This window comes from Grampus griseus (genome assembly GCF_964374135.1).
Source record: "Grampus griseus genome assembly, chromosome: 17".
Lineage (NCBI taxonomy): Eukaryota > Metazoa > Chordata > Mammalia > Artiodactyla > Delphinidae > Grampus > Grampus griseus.
Window position 1 is genome coordinate 43,966,965 of NC_139011.1, and position 23,486 is coordinate 43,990,450.

Here is a 23,486-nt window from a genome sequence, read left to right on the forward strand (position 1 = left end):
TTTAATGTTAATTCACTTTTTAAAATAAATTTATTTATCTATTCGTTTAAGTTTTGGCTGCATTGGGTCTTCGTTGCTGTGTGTGGGCTTTCTCTAGTTGAGGCGAGCGGGGTTTACTCTTCGTTGCGGTGCGTGGACTTCTCATTGCAGTGGCTTCTCTTGTTGAGGAGCGTGGGCTCTAGGTGCGCGGGCTTCAGTAGTTGTGGCACGCGGGCTCAGTAGTTGTGGCACGCGGGCTCAGTAGTTGTGGCTCGCGGGCTCTAGAGCACAGGCTCAGTATCTGTGGCGCACGGGCTTAGTTGCTCCGCGGCATGTGGGATCTTCCCGGATCAGGGCTCGAACCCGTGTCCGCTGCATTGGCAGGCGGATTCTTAACCACTGCGCCACCAGGGAATCCCTGTTAATTCACTTTTAATTTAAGCAGCCACATGTGGCTACTGTATTGAACAACACAGCTCATAGATGTCCTCTGACATGGAAGTCAGACATAGCTTGGATCGGTGCAATAGGTATACCTGAAGAATTCACCAAAAGAGTGACGCTGTTGTACCTTGATGAATCTTCACCAAGGGTAATTTGTTAGAAATCCAAGGGTAATTTGTTAGAAATCAAGTGTTTGCTTTTGAGTGAAAATGTTATCTGCAGAGTGGAGATCAGGCTTCCTCTTATTTGTGACCGAACCACATGAACTTCAACTGAAAGATGTTTGCTAATTTGATGAGAAGTGGAACATTTTCTCCTGTGCAGTCATGTGATCATTTAGGCCTCAGCATGGGTTTTAGTGAATTCCCACAGGTCTAGGAAGCTGAGTTTAGAAAGTTTCTGGCCAGTAAAAGAATATTCTGTTTATATTACAAGTTCAAATGTGAGTGTCCAAACTATGCTGGTTTCTGAGTACATTATGAAACAAACTCTTTTTCTTCCTCCCTCAGAACCAAAGAAAATGGCTTTGACAGAGAGCCTTTGCACTCAGAACATCCAAGCAAGCGACCATGCACTATTAGCCCAGGCCAGCGGTACAGTCCAAATAATGGCTTATCCTACCAGCCCAATGGCCTGCCTCACCCCACCCCTCCTCCACCTCAGCATTACCGTTTGGATGATATGGCCATTGCCCACCACTACAGGGACTCCTATCGACACCCCAGCCACAGGGACCTCAGGGACAGAAACAGACCTATGGGTAAGACTGAAGGATCTCTTCACTTCTTTGGGGACTGTATGCTTCAAGACTTGCATCATTACTTCTCAGCTAAACTTGAGGCTTGATATCTGTGATGGGGTAAAAATTCCCTTTCTTTATGTAGTGTCTCCTTTATGAGAAAACTTTGTTGGTATTACTGTGTCCTTTAACAGCTGTGCTTTCTCTCTCTTAATTACTCACGTTCTTTGGGACAGCAGGTTATTATTTGGGGGGGGGCATCTAAATATAACCTCCTGAACTGTATTAACATACGCAAAACAAGTTTCTAATTTTTTTTTTAATATGAGGGATTTCGTATGTAGTTAGTCTGCCACAAGTATTTTTAAAAAATCAGTTTATTTCATTCTATCTTTTATTTCAGATAGTCTCAAAGTTCATTTGGAGTTTTCCAGTCTCTGTGATAGTCTGTATTTGAAAAATACAATATGGTATTATTATGTCTGTGGTTTAAGTCAACAGATGTTCTTTGAGGAATGATTTAGTACTTTTTTTTGTTTTCCAACTTAGAAGTGTCAGTGATTCAATTTAGTGTTGACAATTTAGTGTCAAAGATCAGAATACCAAAGAAGGGAATGAGTTTGGGTAAATACGTGTTCTGTTTGCCTGTGTTCATTCCTTCTTTGCATAAAACTGTTGGAAGTGAAGCATTTAGGAGACACTGTCTTCTAAAGAACAGGTGGTCACCATGAAAAATGAGAAGGAAGACGAATAGGTAAGTTTTGATACATGATCAGTGTTTGAGGTGATAGCATTAGAGCACTGTTCCTGTTCCTGGGGCTTCTTGAATTCTTGATTTTTCGCGAGTCAACCTAGCGATAAACTGAGAGCAATAGTCAGCCCTCTCTCTAGTCTTTTTCTGTCCCCTGAATCCATGCTGTCCAGCAGCAGGACTGCCTTTACCTCTTAGCTGGTTGCTGGCAAACTTCCCTGACATGGGACGGTTTGGTGGACAAGATACTGGAAGCAGCACAGGACGAAGTCCAAGTAGAAAAGCAGAACACAGAGCTGAAGGCTCAGAACTTGGGAAGCACGGCCAGTTCCCTGCCTGAGTAGTAGGACAACGTTTTTTTTAGCCTGTGGTGAGCAGAGGTTTATGTTAGACTTCTAACTAGGTTAGTAGGACATAGGGGCTTCCATATGTAGGGTCTTTTGCTTGAAAACACAACCCTCCAAATGTTTAGAAAGCAGAAAGGGAGAGTCAGGTTGAGGGGAGGGACGGTGGAGGCCCTGGATGTGAGATAGTAAAATAGTAGTTTCACTTCCCCACAACATCATTTCTACATTTATATAGTGTGTCAGACAAATGGCTAAGCATATAATTTGTTCTTTCTTAATAACCAATCTGTCTAATGTTCTCTCAGGTACCATTTCGAAGAGCTCTCAAAAATGGTTATGTTATTTCTCAGTCTGGACTGATATTTTGACCCTGAAATCAAATGCGATAACAGCTCCCTTCAAAGCAAAAGCCTCGCCATTTATTTATGACTAATGCCCTCAAACCATGATTGCTTATTTTCAAATAGAAGTGGAGTTACCAGGTCATTGTAAGACCAACTCCAGATACCCCACTTTGTAAGTGCCAGGAAATGGCCTATTTCTTAGGCAGCAGATTCTATTTTATGAAATATTAGTTCCAGTACACTACAGAGTAATCAACAAGGAACTAATTATGCTTATATTCAATGATTATGTTTTCATCTAGTAATATAAAATATTCCTTTATGGGTTATATCTGTACCCACTGGTTTTATGTGATTTTTTTTATCAGACCATGTTCCTTACCTTTTAATTATATTAGCTTATAAAACTAATAGTGGTAATCTTTATAAATATACGCAACTACTTAACCGTCCCTGAAGTCTGGCCTAGTTTATTATGTGTTAAAGTAAAGTAAAACCTTGACGTATGAGTAACAAATCATGGTGTTACATCAGACCGCCATTTTGAGAATATAAAAATAGTCATAAATGTATACTTAGTCTGGTACGATTTATAAATGTCTATTATGTGTAGAGACATATTTGCCGAGACGTGTACTCACTAGAATCTTTTAATAAAATAATTTTACAGGCAGCATTAGTTTATAAATAAACTTAGAGTTTCAGCCTAGTTAGGAATTGGGTAAGACTCAACATTAGTGTCAGATTGCCCACAAATGAAAATGTGTTTTAATGAGTCTGAACTGCTTTCCCCTAGTACATCCCTCTGGTATTATGGATATAAATAAAAATTGTGTGGTGATGAATATTTAAGTATCTGAAATAGAAAAATTAATAAATGTAAAAATTTGAGTTGTTTTATTTTTTCTTTTTAAAGATTTGGCTGTATCCAACAAATGACCTTCAGAGCTCAAAAGCAGCAAACATATGAGACCTGTATTTTTTCACCAAGTACTTGGGCTCAAACATGTTTCTAATGTACTTATTATTTTTCTATTGTTGTTAAGTGAGATGATGCTTAGCACTGTTCCATAAATGCTGTTATCCCATTAGCCACAGACATCCTATTGCTCGTTAATATTATTCCCGGTGGTAGAGCTCATATCACCATTGATTTAATCTGCTGAAGTTTTGAAACTTTTAAGACTTCTGAAGTTCTTGGTCTTTATATAGGCCAATATAGTAAGAAGCCTCCATCATGAATCTTAACACCGCATTTATATCTTTATCACTCTCCAGTTGTTTTCTGTGATGACTCATTTCAATGGTAGTGCTTTTTCCCTAAAACACAGGCAAAAAATAAGTCAATAAAAATAACATATTTGCAAACATTTCAACTTGAAATTGTCACAACAGAGAAATAACTAAATATTACTCTTCTCCAATGTCTTTTCTATTATGCAAATTATTAAAGCTTATTTGCAATTTTATTTTTTTACCAATAGGTGGCATTGACAATTTTAGCTTTAAAAATGTATTTCAGAATATATTCTAATTGGAGAGGAATGGTGCAGTGTTTTATATTTAGCTTTTAATTTAGTCTGAGAAAGCTGACATGTATGTGCTCACTTCCATCAGCTATAAATTAAATTGTATTTTCATGGTTGGCTGAAAAAAGTCATATGACTCATTATCTTTATTTCCCTAAATCAGCTAAAAGGGGATTTCTAACCACTCAGATTTCACAAAAAGTGGAATGCAGTGTCTCATAACTTTTATTGTCATTTAACTCCTACATAACTCCCTCAGAAAAAGAGCCTAGGTGTCTATAGAAGCCTAAACCATGTCAAACTTAATTTGCTATTCAGAGTAACAGTGAGAACTGGCAACTAAAATAAATAGTTTTAATTGTTTAAAATGGAAAATCTTGCCATAGCCTAGTGCCTTTCCTTGATAGTAGAACATGAGGTGTTTTACACAATTTGTCAGAAGAGCCACGCGTTTCTAGGTATCTCTGATTAGACCCTTTCTTTCACCCTGTCCCTTTAGGAAGACACATTAATTTTTTATTTTGATAAGCATCCTGGCTAATTGCTCATGTTCGTTACTATTGTTCTCACTTGGTAAGTGTTTCCTTATTACCTTTTCATGGTAGCATCTTAACTGTGATGCTAAAGAGCATTAATATTTATGTTGTGGACTACAAATTAGGATTTTTAGTTTCTTAGCTTGGATTTATGGTATTTGTCCAAAATTATATCTGGTATGTTGATTTTGTTTTCATAGAGGATGTCCAATTTATTTTTATTTTTTACTTTTTGATAAATTGAATGAGTATATTTTGCTTTTATGTTATGCAAGCCCTCTCTTCATGGCCTAGTTTTATCATGAAGGTGTATGTAATAGGATTGTGTTCATTTATACTATGCTGAAATGTGGAATAGTTTTACCGTGCTTGTTTTAGAAAAGCATATCCCTATTCATGTAAAACAATTTATGCTATCTTCGTTTTTAATTCAGGAAAGCCACACTTTGAAACCACTTAATGTATACTTGTGGTTTCTTGTATTTATTAAGATTCAGGATATATTTATATTTTCACTTAGGGAACATTATATGGATAACTGGCTCAGGGCTTGGTATCTCTTCATGTGTAAAAGAAATGGTTCTGACCAGATGACCTCTAAAATTCCTTCTAGTTTTCTAACATTTTATCATTCTATGAGAGACCCATGAGGTAATTCTGAATCTGAATATGACTCATGCCTCCGTTCAAAAATCGAATATATTTTCACATCCTTTAGTTTGCCCACATAGTCTTTGCTAAGTGCCTATGCACATATGGATTATGTCCTTAATGTTTTAGGGTGATTCAACCTTCTTTATATTTATAGGGTTGCATGGCACACGTCAAGAAGAAATGATTGATCACAGACTGACAGACAGAGAATGGGCAGAGGAATGGAAACATCTTGACCATGTAAGATGTTGGTAATCATTTCAAAAAATGTTTTGAAAACAGCTGGAGTGAGGTGACATGATAAAAGTGTGGGGATGCTTTGAAGGTATTTTCTGCCATCCTTGAAAAAGTAATAAATGAGAATGTTTAAAGTAGAATATAGGATTTGATTTCTAAATTGATATCAAGGCCACTTATATAAGAGAAGTGTTTAGATCATGGAAAGGATTCCCTAAAGCCAGATCAGTGGGCTGCTGTTTTATTTGTAGAGAGTTATTTATTTTATCCAGTAATGGGATTAGTATTTGGAAAGATGGGTTTACTTCAGCTGAAATATCCCTGTCATGCCTCCCACATTTTATTCTCATTCCTATTGAGTTAACTCATCTATTGGATCTCTGTGTCAAATCTAACCTTTGAAAATATTAGACGGAAGGCTTCAGAATAAAATAGCATTCTTCATTGTCCTAAAATAGTTTGTTTCATTACCCACCAAAGTCTATGAGTTGTGGTGATTGATAATATATCCTTCCTTTCTCCCCCTGCCCATTTCTTCCATAGCTGTTAAACTGCATAATGGACATGGTAGAAAAAACAAGGCGATCTCTCACTGTACTAAGGCGATGTCAGGAAGCGGACCGGGAGGAATTGAATTACTGGATCCGGCGGTACAGCGATGCTGAGGACTTAAAAAAGGGCGGCAGCGGTAGCAGCAGCCACTCCAGGCAGCAGAGTCCTGTCAATCCAGACCCAGTGGCGTTAGGTATCTTTTCTTCAGATGGACATATTGAACAGATACTTCTTATGCTATTAATGCCGATTTTATTTTTAACTCGTCTTTTCAAAAATAAAGGCTATACAGGGAATTGTAGAACAATAAACACTTTATATCCTCCAATATGTCTTGTCTGTTAGGCAGATTGGCATAGAAAGAGGCAGTTACAAAAATTAAACTCCTTTTCTAGGTTAATGTTTTGGGCTTATGACAAAGCTTCAAAGCTGGACCAGAATTTCACATGAATCACTAAAATGCGTGCTCCTTCATAAAATAGCTCTTTCGACCCTGTCTCCAACCTGCAAAGACAAAATCTCTGGGAGTGGGCTTGGAGCTTCTAGCAAGCTCTCCGGGGAATTCTGCTGCACCCTAGTGTTGGAGAGTAATTTATCTCAAAACGCTTCCAGGAAGAGACCTAAGGGCTCTATAGTTTGCCCACTGCCACTTGAAAATTAGTGATATAGATTTAGCTCTTCCATGACCTTAACTTAGATGGCTTAACTGTGATTTTATTAATTCTAGTAACTTACAGGACTATTAATATAGCAGTGCTTTAGAAATTGAATGTGTACATGTGGCCGTATTTAGTATTGAGATTTGGGAATTGTTGGGGTTATAAATAGAATGTAATCCCAAGTACATGGAAAGAAAATTTGAACCTGAAATAATTTTTGAGAGGCCTGTGGACTTTTTCCTAAATTAATAATAAGCTACTGTCATTTACGTTGCTGGCCACTACTTGTATATACAGTCTGAGTCAACTTAATGGAGATGGATTTGTGTTGACCCCTGTTCTCTCATCTCATTTTTCTTATGTGTTTAGCCCCACACCTGCTACCTAGCTTAGGTTAGGGTACAGTCCATGCTGTAAAAACAAAACTAATTACCTGTGTGCAGATTAAGCTCGTGACTTTGGCCTCATTATCATCCATGGCTGATTATCAAATATTTAAAACTTGAAGTATATTATCTGGCTATTGATCACATTATTTTTTTTATTAAAATGATTCCTAGTCATTAAAGTTTCCTTTGCACTTAGGTTCGTCAATTCCTGCTAATCCCTGAATGCTGAATGTCTATTGCCATAATAAGTATTAAATAAAGGAAGATTCCAGGTCATTTAATTTACCCAACAAACATTATTCTAAAGGATATTTTAAAGAGAAAAGTGTTGTTAGCTTATGTTAAGGCAAGCAGTGAAAATAGGTTTAAGTTTAATTTGAACCAAATTAAACCAAACTGTTTAGAATAGAATAAGCATCTTGCTTTTTACTTCTGTATTGTGAACCAAAATTGGCTAATAATAATAATAATAAAGACAATATTTGTAATCATCCAATCTAGGCAAAAATTGAGAGCCTTAAATTAAACAAAACTTTGGGAGTAAAAATATCCATTTTAGCTGGCTCTATTTAACAAATGCATCGAGTCAGTGCTTATTTGTTGAACCTGGCTTACTGTGTGTCAGGCATCATGCTAGGTACTGTAATAAAGGAAAAATATTCTTAATTCCTTCCTTTGAGGAACTTTTAAGCTAGTGGAAGAGATAGGCAAGCAGATAGCTAGTGGTCATACCAGCAGGCTGCTCAATTCAGTCCTCTGCACTGACAGGATTAATATTATCTGCTGTCTATTGTAAAAGAAAAAATTCAGAAATGGATAGGATTTCAGACCTATGTGAGTTATATTCAGCACACTGAACATAGGACCGTTATCATGTAATCATCTATAGTCACGCATTCTAGTGATACAAGTGTTCATCGTTCTCCAGGAAGCTAGGTTTAGTTTCCCTGTTATGTAATCAAAAGAATAAACTTGGTTTTAAAAACTCCTTAAGAGTACACAAATCACATTACTTTTAATGATGCTTAATGAATTCATATTTTTGGTAAAAAAGAGATCGCTTTGGTTTTAAGCTTTTATAGATTGTATTTTTCAAAGACTACAAGTAGTTCATTTCTTTGTTGGGACTCTGTTAAAACAGTCCTATTCTTTAGGGACACAGAACCCTAGATTGCGTTTTAAAGAAACTTACCACAGCCATAGGGAGAACCTGTCAAGAGCCACACAATATGCAAGTTTTAGCATCCAACAGTTATATTTCCCTGGTGTCTTTTGCCAGTAGATTCCTGAAGTCTTCGAGTTCCATCCATCTTGTGAGCTGGGCTATGGCTATAAATAAGGCAGGTAGTTTGTAATATGGGGCACAATCATTTACATTAAGTGCTTTCTGAGGTTTTCTCTTAGGCTTTGGAGTCGAATGTATTAGTGTGTGTAATTAAAGGATTAAGGATATTGACTGATAAATTTATGGATATGGATTTATGGATATAGGCATATGGATATGCCTAAGAGCTCCATATCCTATGATTATTCTACATGTGTTTCCTTTAGCTGGATTCTCTTAATTCTTAAGCTGCTGTCTGGTCTCAAATGAGACCTTCAGAATAATGTTATAGAAGATATCTTTAGTTCAAAATATTGCCCTAGTCACATTCCTATCTTAGAAACAATGACAACATTTAGTCATACACTCATTTTTAGCATTTTAAATTGTATTTGGTGACTGTACAGAGAAAAATGTAACTTCCATAACTGTTGTGTTGTGTTTGTTAAACTCATTCCCATTCTCGCTTTTGAAATATATCCATAGTATTAAGTCAGTTTGAGGGATTGGTAAGATAACATGATTAATCTATTACTAATTGAATTTGGGGAGTTCCCCCCAGATATTAAGTAAAGACTATTTTAAATGAGTAGCCTCTTAAACAGTTTTAAAGCTGAGTACACACTAAGTCCATAATGTTATTTCTACTTTTTTTTTAAAGGTTATATTCCATTTATTATAAAATATTGGCTATATTTTCTGTTATACAATTTATCCTTTTTTTTTTTTGATTTTTCATTATTTAACTAGTTACTTTTTATTTTGTGAAATCAAATTCCTAAAACTTGCATATAGAAGCTGCTGGCTCTAAGAAAAGTCTCTAATAGCCTTAGATAAGATTCAAAGTACAGCTTCTTTTTTTTTTTTTTTGTAAAAAATTAGGTATGTTTTTATGATAATGAACAATGCAGTAAACTATAACTCAAGAATATGGGAGAGCTCAAAGAGAAATTCTTAGAGTATAATTATGAATAAAGCTAAAGAGCAGGAAGAATAAGTATGTATATGATGAAATCAGAATGGATATTAAAAGAACTCTGATAGTCAACTTCCAAACAAGATTACAAATGATTGGGAGATGGAAACATTTTCAACAAATACAAAGGTCTATAAGAGAAGGTTAATAAGGCTAAAGAAAATAATAAAATGTAGGTTGTGAAAATTTTTGCACTCAGTATTTTAAATTTATGTCCAAAGTAAAAGAGCAAGAAATCTCATTACTGGGAGAGGATGGCATATTTTTAATGAATGCCAAAGAGTACCAAATCCTACTTGGCTTTCATCTACTTCAACAAGAAGAATGATCTTCAGATTTTTATTGTAGGTCTTTTCCTTCTTTTGTGTTTCTTGCCTAGAGAAGTTCCTTTAGCAGTTGTTGTAGAGCTGGTTTGGTGGTGCTGAACTCTCTCAGCTTTTGCTTGTCTCTAAAGGTTTTAATTTCTCCATCAAATCTGAATGAGATCCTTGCTGGGTAGAGTAATCTTGGTTGCAGGTTTTTCTCCTTCAACACTTTCAATATGTCCTGCCACTCCCTTCTGGCTTGCAGAGTTTCTGCTGAAAGATCAGCTGTTAACCTTATGGGGATTCCCTTGTGTGTTATTTGTTGTTTTTCCCTTGCTGCTTTTAATATGTTTTCTTTGTATTTAATTTTTGACAGTTTGATTAATATGTGTCTTGGCGTATTTCTCCTTGGATTTATCCTGTATGGGACTCTCTGTGCTTCCTGGACTTGTTTAACTATTTCCTTTCCCATATTAGGGAAGTTTTCAACTATAATCTCTTCAAATATTTTCTCAGTCCCTTTCTTTTTCTCTTCTTCTTCTGGAACCCCTATAATTCGAATGTTGGTACGTTTAATGTTGTCCCAGAGGTCTCTGAGACTGTCCTCAGTTCTTTTCATTCTTTTTTCTTTATTCTGCTCTGCAGTAGTTATTTCCACTATTTTATCTTCCAGGTCACTTATCCGTTCTTCTGCCTCAGTTATTCTGCTATTGATCCCATCTAGAGTACTTTTAATTTCATTTATTGTGTTGTTCATCGTTGCTTGTTTCATCTTTAGTTCTTCTAGGTCCTTGTTAACTGATTCTTGCATTTTGTCCATTCTATTGTCCATTCTATCTCCAAGATTTCGGATCAACCTTACTATCATTATTTTGAATTCTTTTTCAGGTAGACTGCCTATTTCCTCTTCATTTGTTAGGTCTGATGGGTTTTTATCTTGCTCCTTCATCTGCGGTGTGTTTTTCTGTCTTTTCATTTTGCTTATCTTACTGTGTTTGGGGTCTCCTTTTTTGCAGGCTGAAGGTTCGTAGTTCCTGTTGTTTTTTGTGTCTATCCCCAGTGGCTAAGGTTGGTTCAGTGGGTTGTGTAGGCTTCCTGGTGGAGGGTACTAGTGCCTGTGTTCTGGTGGATGAGGCTAGATCTTGTCTTTCTGGTGTGCAGGTCCACGTCTGGTGGTGTGTTTTGGGGTGTCTGTAGACTTATTATGATTTTGGGCCGCCTCTCTGCTAATGGGTGGGGTTGTGTTCCTGTCTTGCTAGTTGTTTGGCATAGGATGTCCAGCACTGTAGCTTGCTGGTCGTTGAGTGAAGCTGGGTGCTGGCGTTGAGATGGAGATCTCTCGGAAATTTTTGCTGTTTGATATTATGTGCAGCTGGGAGGTCTCTTGTGGATCAGTGTCCTGAAGTTGGCTCTCCCACCTCAGAGGCACAGCACTGACTCCTGGCTGCAGCCCCAAGAGCCTTTCATCCACAGGGCTCCTTAATTTGGGATGATTGGTTGTCTATTCAGGTATTCCACAGATGCAGGGTATATCAAGTTGATTGTGGAGCTTTAATCCGCTGCTTCTGAGGCTGCTGGGAGAGATTTCCCTTTCTCTTCTTTGTTCTCACAGCTCCCAGGGGCTCAGCTTTGGATTTAGCCCCGCCTGTGTGTGTAGGTCGCTGGAGGGCGTCTGTTCTTTGCTCAGACAGGACGGGGTTAAAGGAGCCGCTGATTCGGAGGCTCTGGCTCACTCAGGCCCGGGGGTAGGGAGGGGCACGGAGTGTGGGGCGGGCCTGCGGCGGCAGAGGCCGGCGAGACGTTGCAGCCTGAGGCGCGCCTGTGCGTTCTCCCGGGGAAGTTGTCCCTGGATCCCGGGACCCCGGCAGTGGCGGGCTGCACAGGCTCCCCGGAAGGGCGCGTGGCCAGTGACCTGTGTTCGCACACAGGCCTCCCGGTGGCGGCAGCAGCGGCCCTAGCCACGTCCGTCTCTGGGCTCCGCACCCCTAGCCGCGGCCCGCGCCCGTCCCTGGAGCTCTCTCAAGCAGCGTTCTTAATCCCCTCTCCTCGTGCACCAGGAAACAAAGAGAGACGTAAAAGTCTCTTGCCTCTTCGGCAGTTCCAGACTTCTCCCCGGACTCTCTCCCGGCCAGCCGCGGTGCACCAACGCCCCGCAGGCTGTGTTCACGCCGCCAACCTCAGTCCTCTCCCGGCGCTCCGACAAAAGCCGGAGCCTCAGCTCCCAGTCCCGCCCGCCCCGGCGGGCGAGCAGACAAGCCTCTCGGCTGGCAAGTTCCGGTCGGCCCGATCCTCTGCGCTGGAATCTGTCCGCTTTGCCCTCCGCACCCCTGTTGCTGTGCTCTCCTCCGCGGCTCCCAAGCTCCCCCACTCCGCCTCCCGAAGTCTCCACCCGCGAAGGGGCTTCCTAGTGTGTGGACACTTTTCCTCCTTCACAGCTCTCTCCCGCTGGTGCAGGACGCGTCCCTATCCTTTTGTCTCTGTTTAGTTTTTTCTTTTGCCCTACCCAGGTACGTGGGGGGTTTTCTTGCCTTTTGGGAGGTCTGAGGTCTTCTGCCAGCGTTCAGTAGATGCTCTGTAGGAGTTGTTCCACGCGTAGATGTATTTCTGGTGTATCTGTGGGGAGGAACGTGATCTCCGCGTCTTACTCTTCCGCCATCTTCCCGGAAGTCCTCTATTTCTACTCTTTAAGTCAAAAACAGGTTGTTATCTTGAAGGACTTTTGAAATAATACACTTTTCCTTGAAATAATAGATTTTAATTATTTGTATTATTATTATAACTCACTTGCTTTCCAGGAAAAAACTCCAAATATCCAAGTCTTAAGAAAATTGGAAAACTATTTTTTTAAACAATTTTTAATTTTTTAAACAATTTAAAAACTATTTTTTAAACCTCAGAAAGAGGTTTTTGTTTTAAATGAAATGATACATCAACTTGATCATTCACAGAAGGCTTAGAGATTCATAAGTTTGTTGAATTAATACCACCTCCTGCCTCAAGTAATTGGTACAGAAATTAATATTTTAAAATTCCTTTGGCTGACAAGTTTTATCACTGTCACATGATTGAATTATAGAGTTTCTCATTAACTGTCTCAATGCTCAGGTAATCTAGCATGAAAGTTAAAGGCACAGGGTTTGAGCAGATGTCTGGATCTGAATCCCTGGTTCTTCTTACTAGTTTTGTGACCTTTGGCAAGTAACTCTCTGCCTCAGTTTCTTCATCTGTTAAGTGGGGATGGTAACAATACATATTTCATAGGTGTTTCTGTATTAAATGAGTTAACAGTTATACAGCATATGGGACAGTGCCTGACACATAGTAGATGTGCTATAAGGAATAGCTATTATTATGATTTCTAACATGCAATCTCACAGTTTAGAGAGTAGCGAGCCGTACATAAAATTAGTGTTATTGCTTGGCACACAATTTTATGAAATTATAGTAGATTCTTAGGTATTTTTTCATTCCAAAAGTATTTCCAAGCAGTAATGTTTAGGTGGCTAATTTATATAATAGGCACAGAAACAAGAAAAGGGGAATTCCATCTTAAATACAGTAAATCTGTTATACCTTTGGGACCCTAATTCATAATACAGGGCTATAGAAAAATAGTTTACTCCCATCCAAAGGAATATATTTTTCTACTTCTATACTATCAGATCATAAAAACCACAAACAAGTTATTCAGAGTATATCTGCATATAACAGTTTAGATTTTATGTACTTGTATTGATTCCTTTTAAATTACATCATGAAATTCATTTCAAGACGATGCATCTGAGCTCCTAATGTAAAGTGCCTACTGTATTTAAAGAGTCTACTATATTTAGTATATTGGGTTAAAAAAGACGTGACTACTAGTTAAATATGTCCATCTTTGAAAAACAAGAAGAGATGGTTGCCTCCTACAGCATTAGGTATTTTTATTGTTAAAGATGAAAATCCTAATGTAGTTCTTGGCTTCTAGGTTGGGTTGGGCTTCTGAACATAAAGTTGAGATTTCTGGATTTATTATCCTTTAAAACAAAAATAAGTAACATTTCTAAAGATGAACTCATTTAACCCTTCCTTTCTTTTGATGGTTTTTGTAATAGATATTATCATGATCACAGCCTCATTCTGCCCACTACAGGATGAAGGCCATAACATAGGTGCTGCCAAGCTTTGAGCATTGCTGTCCTGGGTCATATGAGGTCACATTGGTTCTCCAAAGGCCATCAGCTCATCCCTTCATGTATATTGATGGCGGCCCTTGCTGTATCTAGTATCCAATGGTCTCCATCTGTCGTAAGTGTAGTGCATCTTCCATCTCTTCCATACATCATAGATTGCTTTTTCTGTCTTTTCACATTTCTTAAAACATTTCCCCCACTTCGACTTGGTCTCATTTCATAGATGTATCTTCTGGGGGCTCCCCTCCTCCTCTTCTTTCATCCCCAAGCAGTTTGCATCCCAAAGTAAGCTAAACATAATTTATAAGGTCTTTTCTATAATTTTTCCATCTTTCAGTAGTTACAGATGTATGCATTTCACATTTTAAACCATCTCGCACAGACTCTTCTGTTTTTGTTTCACCACTGCATTTTAGAACAACCATCTATTTTACAGCAACTTATATTTTATAGGTGGTCAAGATTTAATGGTTAAAAATTAGCTTCTTCAGAATCTGAGCCTTAGAATGTTTTGCATAAGTTTGTCTAGATTCACCAATAATCTAAAATAAGAAAGTCTTAAGAGAGAAGTTGTCTCTTGTAATATTGATCAATTTCAGGATTTGTTTTGGTTTTTCACTTTTTTTTTTTTTTTCTTTTTTGCGGTAAGCGGGCCTCTCCCTGTTGTGGCTTCTCCCGTTGCGGAGCACAGGCTCCGGACGCGCAGGCTCAGCGGCCATGGGTCACGGGCCCAGCCGCTCCGCGGCATGTGGGATCTTCCCGGACCGGGGCACGAACCCATGTCCCCTGCATCGGCAGGTGGACTCTCAACCACTGCGCCACTAGGGAAGACCTGTTTTGGTTTTTTAAACTCAGTTTTGCATATGTGGACTCTGTTATTGCTACTAGTTAATCAGAAGAGAAAATATTAATCATTCAGTTTCTGTAGCTATTAAAGTAGAATTTGTCAGTGAATCAAAATAGTTTCTGAGCAGTACCTCTACTGTCATCACTTCATTCTTTCTGTTGGTACACCTGATGCTTAGCTAGGACACAGTAACTTAGAACTGGAGGGGATATTGTAAAATATGTATATATATATGTAAATAGGTGTATATTATATAAAAAATTTTATTTGCCTTTATATTCTGCAGCATTTTGAGAAAAAAAACACTTTCTTAGGATAGGATTAAGAAAACTTTTGCTTGATTGTAGTTGGTACTTCTATCAGGGTTCTAGGTTAGGTGGAGTTTGACTCTATGTGAATAAGACAATGTATCATTGAGAATTCTAGGGAAATGTAGCCAAGAAGGTGAAATACAGCACAACTTTCCAGTATGGCATATGGATCCTCACGATCTATACAGACTGTATAGCACACGGGAAGGTGGGTGCACAGTTGACTCCAGTACATTATCTATCTTTGAGCAAATTTGGGGGCTATTCATGAGGTTTGAATAAAATTTATAAAAGTATCACCTAAGAAGTTTGAGGACTTCCCATCAAGGGTTCAGACAGTGAATTGCTAATTGTAGACATAACTTCTCTCCCCAAGTGACATGTACTGAGGGAGTAAAAATTTACTGGTGTGTATTACTTAATCCAAACCTCTTCAATGGTTTTGTTTTGTCTAAAGTTTTGTGCCCTTTGGATGTCAGTGCTGGGTGAAAAAAGAAACTTTATGGTTCTCTTTTCACCTTAGTTTTTTTAAATAAGGAAATAAGTATACAGTTGGCCCTCCGTATCCGCAGGTTCCACATCCATGGATTCAACCTAGCACACATCAAAAGTATTTGGGAAAAAAAATTCCAGAAAGTTCCAAAAAGCAAAACTTGAATTTGCCATGTGCTGGCAGCTATTTACATAGCATTTACATTGTGTTATAAATTATAAGTAATCTAGATATGATTTAAAGTATAAGAAAGGATGTGTGTAGCAAACAAATTAGCATCCAAAGCAAATACCATGCTTTTTTTTTTGGTTAATTAAAGTGTAGTTGATTTACAGTGTTGTTAATTTCTGTGGTACAGCACAGTGGTTCAGTTATATATGCATTCTTTTAAAAATTCTTTTCCATTATGGTTTATCACAGGTTATTGAATATAGTTCCCTGTGCTATACAGTAGGACCTTGTTGTTTATCCATTCTATATATAATAGTCTGCATCTGCTAACCCCAAGCTCCCAATTCATCCCTCCCCCACCCAACCTCCCCCTTGGCCACCACAAGTCTATTCTCTATGTCTGTGAGTCTGTTTCTGTTTCACTCCTGGGTATATATCTGGATAAAACTACAATTCAAAAAGATACATGCACCTCTATGTTCAGAGCAGCACTATTCACTATGCCATTTTATAGAAGGGACTTGAACATCCTCGGATCTTGGTCCCCTTCAGATACCAAAGGATGACTGTATATCCATTCTTACTGGGCAACCTGCTAAATAATAATGATGGGAGTAGCACTAACATCTAATCAGAGTTTAGGATGTGCCATGCCAAGCATGTAGTAGGAAGTACCTCGCTGAGTCCTCACAGCAGCAATCTCAAATGTAGTAGTATTGTCCCCACTTTACAGATGTGGTGACTGAGACATGGAGAAACTAACTTGCCCAGTGTCACAGGGAGAGCAGGTGGCAAAGCCAAGATTCACCTTCTCTGGACTTTAGAACTAACTCTTCTGCCTGTGCTGCCTACGGCTGGTAATTAGTATTTGGATAACTTAACATCAGTTTTCCTGTTCCCTATAAATATAATAGTCCATTAAAAAATATTTTTTATAAAGTTATAACTCTTTCCTTAACCCAATAAATGGAAAATTTTTTGTTTTCTTTTTTTTTTTTTTTGCTACTGTGGAGAAAGCATTTTTTTGTTTGTCTTCAGACTTCACAAATCTATTCTTATCCAGTAAATTATTCTTAAGCCAAAGTCTTTTCTCCTAAAAATAAATATCTAAAAGTTGTCTTAAGTAAATCTCTGTTTCACTGTGTCATGTGGCTAAATGTGAACTTGAACTTGACTGCACTTTATAATGATGTGAAAGGTAATTTTGACAAATCTAATTAGGCACGTGATATTTCTTGGAAGTCGTATATGCATCAAACGGTTTTATCAAGCTCTTTAGCAAATGAAAATTACTTAAATAAAGCCATTTTGCTTTTCATCATTTACTGTATAGAAATGAATGTGTACATGAGAATGCATGGGTATTTCTAGTCCATTTGATTATCAAGTAGTCATAAAATTATAACGTAAACTTTTAAAAATAAACTTTTTATATTTGGAATAATTTTAGACTTAAGGAAACATTTCAAAGATAGTACAGAGAGTTTCCATATGCCCTTCACTAAGCTATAATAAGGTTTTGCTAATTCAGAATAGTTGTGGAAATTTTATGTTCTGGCCAACTGATAATCTGTGTACCCTCGAAGGATTCAAAATATTCAAATGTGTCTAAGGCATTCAAATATAAAATGATATACTTAGATAAATTGATTGTGCTTTTCTCATTCTGTAGCTCCATAAAATATAGAAAACTGGACTGAATTTCTTTTGATCTTCACCATACATTAGATAGAGTATTCTTTAAAAAGTCTGCTACTTAACATTTCTTATACATGTAGAGAAAACTTCAATTATTTGAAATTTATCATGGGTTGAAAGATTGCTATATTTATAAAAGTTAAAATGATTTTTTTTCTTCCCCTCAAACTTCTAAATACATAGACTTTCATTTGAAAATCCAGTATGGAAGAAGTTTAGTGCATATTTTATCTCTGAAAGACTGTACACTTTACTTTCAAGCATATATAAAAACATATATAAAAGGTTTCATGTCATTTTCATGAAGATGTTATTTTGGAGGTGAGCATTCCTACATCAGCTTTATTATGATCCGTTTTCTCAAACTTTTAAAATTTGGTCAGCATAAAAGCACAGCATTTCACTTAAAGTGGAACTTCATTTTTTTTTTTTTTTTTTTCCGGAAAGCATGTCATGTACTAGTTATATTTGGTCAACTGGCTATCTGTGAATCCATTCTAATGATTCTTTCTTGCTTCCATCCATGTCAAATCTATATGATCTAATTTTTGTGAGAATTTTGAATGCTCATCAAGATTTTTTAAAGTAATTGTTAGAGCCGGTTAGCCATGGAATCAGGCTCACTATTTATTGAAAGGTGGTAGAATCAGAGCTGTGTGAAAATTATGTTACCCTAACATTTGACTTTCTAACTACCAATTTGACTTTGAAAAAAAAAAGAAAATTACCAGATACAGTTTATTTTCTTTAATAAAATAAAATATACCCATAGAAATTCCCATACTTAAGGAGTGTTGGGAACAGTGTTCCCAAATATCATATTATATAATGAAATATTTAGAGTTGTTTTGGCTTTGAGCATACAAGGCATTTAGACCAATGACGTGTTTTCCTTGTGCTCTGATGACTGGTCTTGCTATTTTTGTTTATTTTTTAGAAGTGAAATGCCCAGCCTTTTAAAACTATGTTTTTGTAGAGAAGCCGAGATAGTGGGCATTGCTTGCTTCTACCCTGTGTAATGACATAACAGTGCTTATGGTGCTTTCCTCCTCTCTCCACCAATTTTTATCCTTTTCATAGATGCACATCGGGAATTCCTTCACAGGCCTGCTTCTGGATATGTGCCAGAGGAGATCTGGAAGAAAGCTGGTAAGAATTGTTTAAAAACACGAATTTAGTGTTCTGGCAGCTGTGTGCAGTTGTTAATGAAGTGACGTGAAGAATGACAAGAAGGGACTTTACTGCTAACAACAACAAAACAAACCCCCACATACAAAATTTAAAAATCCTGATGAATATTCTTAAACCAGGCCTGATTAGAACATGAAATAGTTTTTATTTTAGTAGCATCTGCTAGTGCTACTGTAATGAGAGTCTGGTGATGCTTCTGTTATAAACCCCATTTTTCAGGGGCTATAATGGTTTCAGGCTGGAAGCCTGAGGTCTCAGATTGCATGCAATTTTTCCTTCATGAAAACAAAGTCTGGTGTTTTACTTCAGCCTTCTCTTCTAATTTTTTTTTAATTGGGGTATAATTGACATATATCTCCTGAATTCTTTTTAAATGTATCACAGCAAATCTAGTTCACTTGCTGAGGCACTCAGAAGTTTTATGGTTACAACCAGTTTTTAAAGTTGATCTTTTGTGCTAATTAATATTCAATGACCAGAACTAAATTAAGTTAAATGACAAAGTTGCTAAATTTCTATTTTTCCTTTCCATGTATACTATCTGATTTTCATTAAGGGATATTGTTCTGCGTTTTGAAGTAGATTTAAATTTCTGATGACTCATTGACTTATTGGGCTTAAAGAAGTTCAAATCTGGCAGAATCTTGGTAGAACACCACCACTTTAAAAGTTGAGCCAAAACCTTATTTTTAAAAAGAAACCAACTCAGGAGATAAAGCACAAACCTGTTTCAAGAGTTAAAAATGACATTGCAAATACATAATGTGGCTTTGAGCTACTATAACTTCAACTGTTAAAATAGTTTGTCTGAGTTGAGAGACTGGAAAATGCTGTTTCTGCAGACGATCAGACGGGTATAGGGCTGAGAACCACAATCAAGGAGGAAAGGGTTTTTTTTCCCCCACAGAAGATTTCTATTTGGGTTTTGATTTGACACAGCTATGTCTATAGTTCTGTGCAACTTGGTGACTCTGGTCCCTTGGCTCTTGTTCGAGTTTTGTGGTTGTTTTTTAAATTTTCTAAGAAATAACTCTTTTTGTAAGTGTGACAGGGAGTTTCAAAATCTGATAGTATAGCAGTGTAGATTAAGAACCAGAGAAAGATCTCTTGCATGTCCAGTATACAAATAAGGTAGATCCATTCAGCCTAAAGGTTAAGGTTTATATATGTGTATATGTGTGTGTGTGTGTGTGTGTGTGTGTGTGTGTATATATATATATATAATCTGTATAGTCTTACCAGATTTAGAGCATCGCCTCTAAGAAGATTTTCTACCAGGATAATAGTCATGGGATACTCATAAGATGTTAAAATGTGCTGGGTGCCACCTACCTGGAGAAGGAATTGCTACATCTTTCTTCTGACCATTTTTCTTCCCCAATTTTAAGCTGTCAGTTCAACTTATTCCAATAATAGGTACAAAGAGTTGCCATTTTGGATAGCACAAGGATGACTTTTTATGTTGAGGGATAGAATCTCTGCATTTCCCTATTTATGTGTATTTAAGTTAAATCTTGATAGTTCATAAAGAAAAATTGACAGTGAAGTCTTCTGCAATCCAAATTCCTTCTGTGCTATTATCTACTCAAGCCTTTGTTTGACTGCTGTGAAGTGAGAGCAGATTTTTCTGAATATACCACCTTTGTTGGAAAGTCAACTTGAATAGCTATGCACAAAGGAAATCCTACCATAAGTGGTAAGCATTTGGAAGCAGATTCAAAACTTCATTATGTACTTTCCACTTAATCAGTTTTTTTTTTTTTAACTTGACATGTTGTAATCTATTGAGTCCACTATTATTTTTCTTCACTGTCTGTTTTGTGGGTTTCTGAAACCAGTTCTGGGTGTACTTTGCATCATGGGGACTCTGAGAGGAGGGAAAGAGCAATCCTTGTTTATGTGGTGTCCATGCATTCTCTAAGAAGGGTTAAACCTTATCAAACCATGTTTCAAATATTTTTAATATGTGCCTATCCATCTACATTAGGTCTTCAGTCTAAAATCTGACTTGGAAGTAGTGTCCATTAAATTTGTATTCTTATTACTATCTTAGGGATAGTGATATCCCTAATCTGCTGCAGAAAAACAGTTTGGGAATTGTTTTCTATGGATAGATGCTAAATTTCAAGGAGTATATTGAATCTCTAAAGTATAGATGACAGTTTCACCTGGAAGTCTCAAGTAACTGCTTATAATATTTATCTTTATAGACTTCTTAGAAAGCATTTCTAGTGTTCAAAGTGTCAAGGCATTCCAACATGAGGAAAACACCAAAGGCAGAACAGGACATCTACACTCAGCCTGTTAAAATTTGAAAGCTTTTCCCCCCCAAGAGTCTAAAATTGGCTGTGGGCAATTTTTTTTCCCTAGGAAAAAACCTATAAAGTGTGTCTTTGCAATGAAACTATTATACACTACCTTTGTGACAAAAGATAAGTAAATAAAATCAAGTTTAAAGCATTTGAAAGATATCAAAGGGGCAGAGCTCTAAAATTCAATGTACTATAACCCATGCATCTTCTTTTCAGAGAAAATTATAATTGCAAAAAGTATATCCTGTGCTTGAAAGTACATCATGTAATATTTTGCACCATTTTATTTTGAAATTATTTCGAACTTGCAGAAAAAGTTGCAAAAAATAGTAAAAACAAATCCCATATACCTTTCTCCCAATTTTCCCTATTTCACCATATTTGCTTTGATGTCTTTTGTTTCTCTCTTCCTCTTTCCTTCCCTCTTTTTCTGTTGTGCATTATATTTTTCACCTCAGTAAGTTTTCACCTCAGAGTAAGTTGCAGACATGATGTCCCTTTACCGTAAACATTTTAGTGTGTATTTCCTAAGAACAAGGACATTTTCTTGTGTAACCACAGTACAGTTACCACAATCAGGATATTAACATTCATACAACACAATTATTTAACCTACAGACCGTATGCAAAATTTGCATGTAATCCTAATAATACAATATAATATAATGATATCCATATTAAATATTTGGAGTCCTAACAAATGACGAAGGCCATATCAGTTTTCCCCTAAAAGTAGTATTTTTTAAAGCAACCGCAAAGATAACAAAACACACTCTGAAGTTTAAAGGTCTTTATAAAATTGGAAAAAGTCTACCATAAATATAGTTTTTAAATTGCAACTGTTTTCTTCAGTATATTTCTTTTTCAAACGATCAGTGAATGTTTGCAGTTGGTAATAAATATTCAAGCACCTTGCACATGTCCTACCAATTCTCTTTGCTGATCTGTACGTGCCTGTGGGATTAGAATAGGAATGCATAATTTAAATATAAATTGCCTGATTTGCATATACAATTAGTCAAGCTACAGCTTTGATCGTAAGCAAAAATTATTGTCCTGTATTACCACTTAGATAGAATTTTAATTCACCTTGAATATTCAAACCAAATTAGACCCTGACTGTATAGTTAGAAGGGCAGTGCTTCCCTGGTGCCCCAAGTCATTTATGATAGGATAATAAAGGCATCTTTTCACCTCCTGGTGAAGAAGGTGCTGCCAGCTCTGTGCAGTGCTCTGTTTTCAGATTTTAAATACATATCTTAAAGCAACCAACAAAGGCTTAAAATATTTTAGTTAATATTTCCAGTCTGGATCTTTCCCTGTAATTTAGTTTATAAAATCTAGCAGACAGTAATTACAAATGAATAAACAAACTTCAGAAATAATTCTGGGAAAATGGTGGAGGCTACAAAAGTCACCATGGTTAATTATTAGTGGAGGGCTTTTCATGATCCTCAAGTCATGAACTATGGATGTGTGAAATATAACTACAGAAATTTAAGGAACTATAGGAGTACTTGCATCTCTTAACATTTTTTATCTACAGTAAAACATTTTTATTAGGAATCTATGTTTTTAATTAAACAGAACATTTAATTAAGGTGCTTTTCAAGTGAGTGAAACAATTAAGTGAAAACACTTGAATGAAACATGTCATAATTAGTTTTAATAGAGTGTTAATTGGTAGTAGGTTTGCCAAGTTAATAATTACTGCTTATTAAATTTTCAATTAATCATTGTCATTTTGCTTTGAATAAAGATGAAAATTAGATAAACTAATTCAGGGGGAGGATATTTTCCCTTGTTAATTAGAACAGTTAATTTTTTAAAATGGAAATTACTTGTTTTAGTTGTCAATCTTATGTTTTACATTAGTCAAATCTTTGCACCCTTTCCACAGCCAAAAATAAAGAGCTAATTTGACACCTTGCAGGTTTGTAGTCAGGCCTGATTGTTTTGGCCTGCAGTATGATTCAATTATATTTGTCTAGTGCAACAGTTGGTTATGCAAGACTGTTTATATTTGATTCAGTAGATGGACAACAGCTGAAAGTCTGGAAATGAGAAAATGATTTTTTTTTAAATCCCTACCATTTAGTCTATAGAGTCATATGTCCACATTACTCAGGAAATGACAAGAAAAAGAAAAGCTGGATCTTCTGTATGTTTCATCTTCAATTTTCTTTAAAAGGGCTGCATTAAATTAATTTCGTTATTGTTTTGTATCTTTTACTAGCAAAATAACTTTGCATTTACATATGTGTCTGTGTAAAATCTGTTCCCTTCCTCTCTTTCCCTGAAAGCTTTACCCCTGTACTCCCTGTGTTCATATTAACCTATTGCATTGTGGCAAAACACCTTCTTCTTGTGTCTGAATTATCCAGGCAGGATTCTTGTGGTTATTTTCGCCTTTTGTCTACTTAGTCTGGTCTCAGAATCCTTTCTGGGGTACTAGTTTGGTAGAAAAGTTGTAGTGATGCTACAGTAGTTTAAAAGATATTCCCAGGAGTGTAAATTAAAGGA

The 23,486-nt window shown here is 36.8% G+C and overlaps 1 protein-coding gene across 1 annotated transcript in view; it reads left to right on the forward strand.

The window, feature by feature from the left end:
- The window catches only part of RUNX1T1 (RUNX1 partner transcriptional co-repressor 1), a gene marked incomplete at its 5' end in the record, with an annotated part of 133,072 nt that overhangs the window by 96,100 nt on the left and 13,486 nt on the right, over positions 1 to 23,486 (forward strand). The window contains 4 exon segments of the mRNA XM_082674973.1: positions 933 to 1,183; positions 5,478 to 5,563; positions 6,104 to 6,305; positions 18,541 to 18,609. Coding sequence (XP_082531099.1) covers positions 933 to 1,183; positions 5,478 to 5,563; positions 6,104 to 6,305; positions 18,541 to 18,609 — 608 coding nt within the window.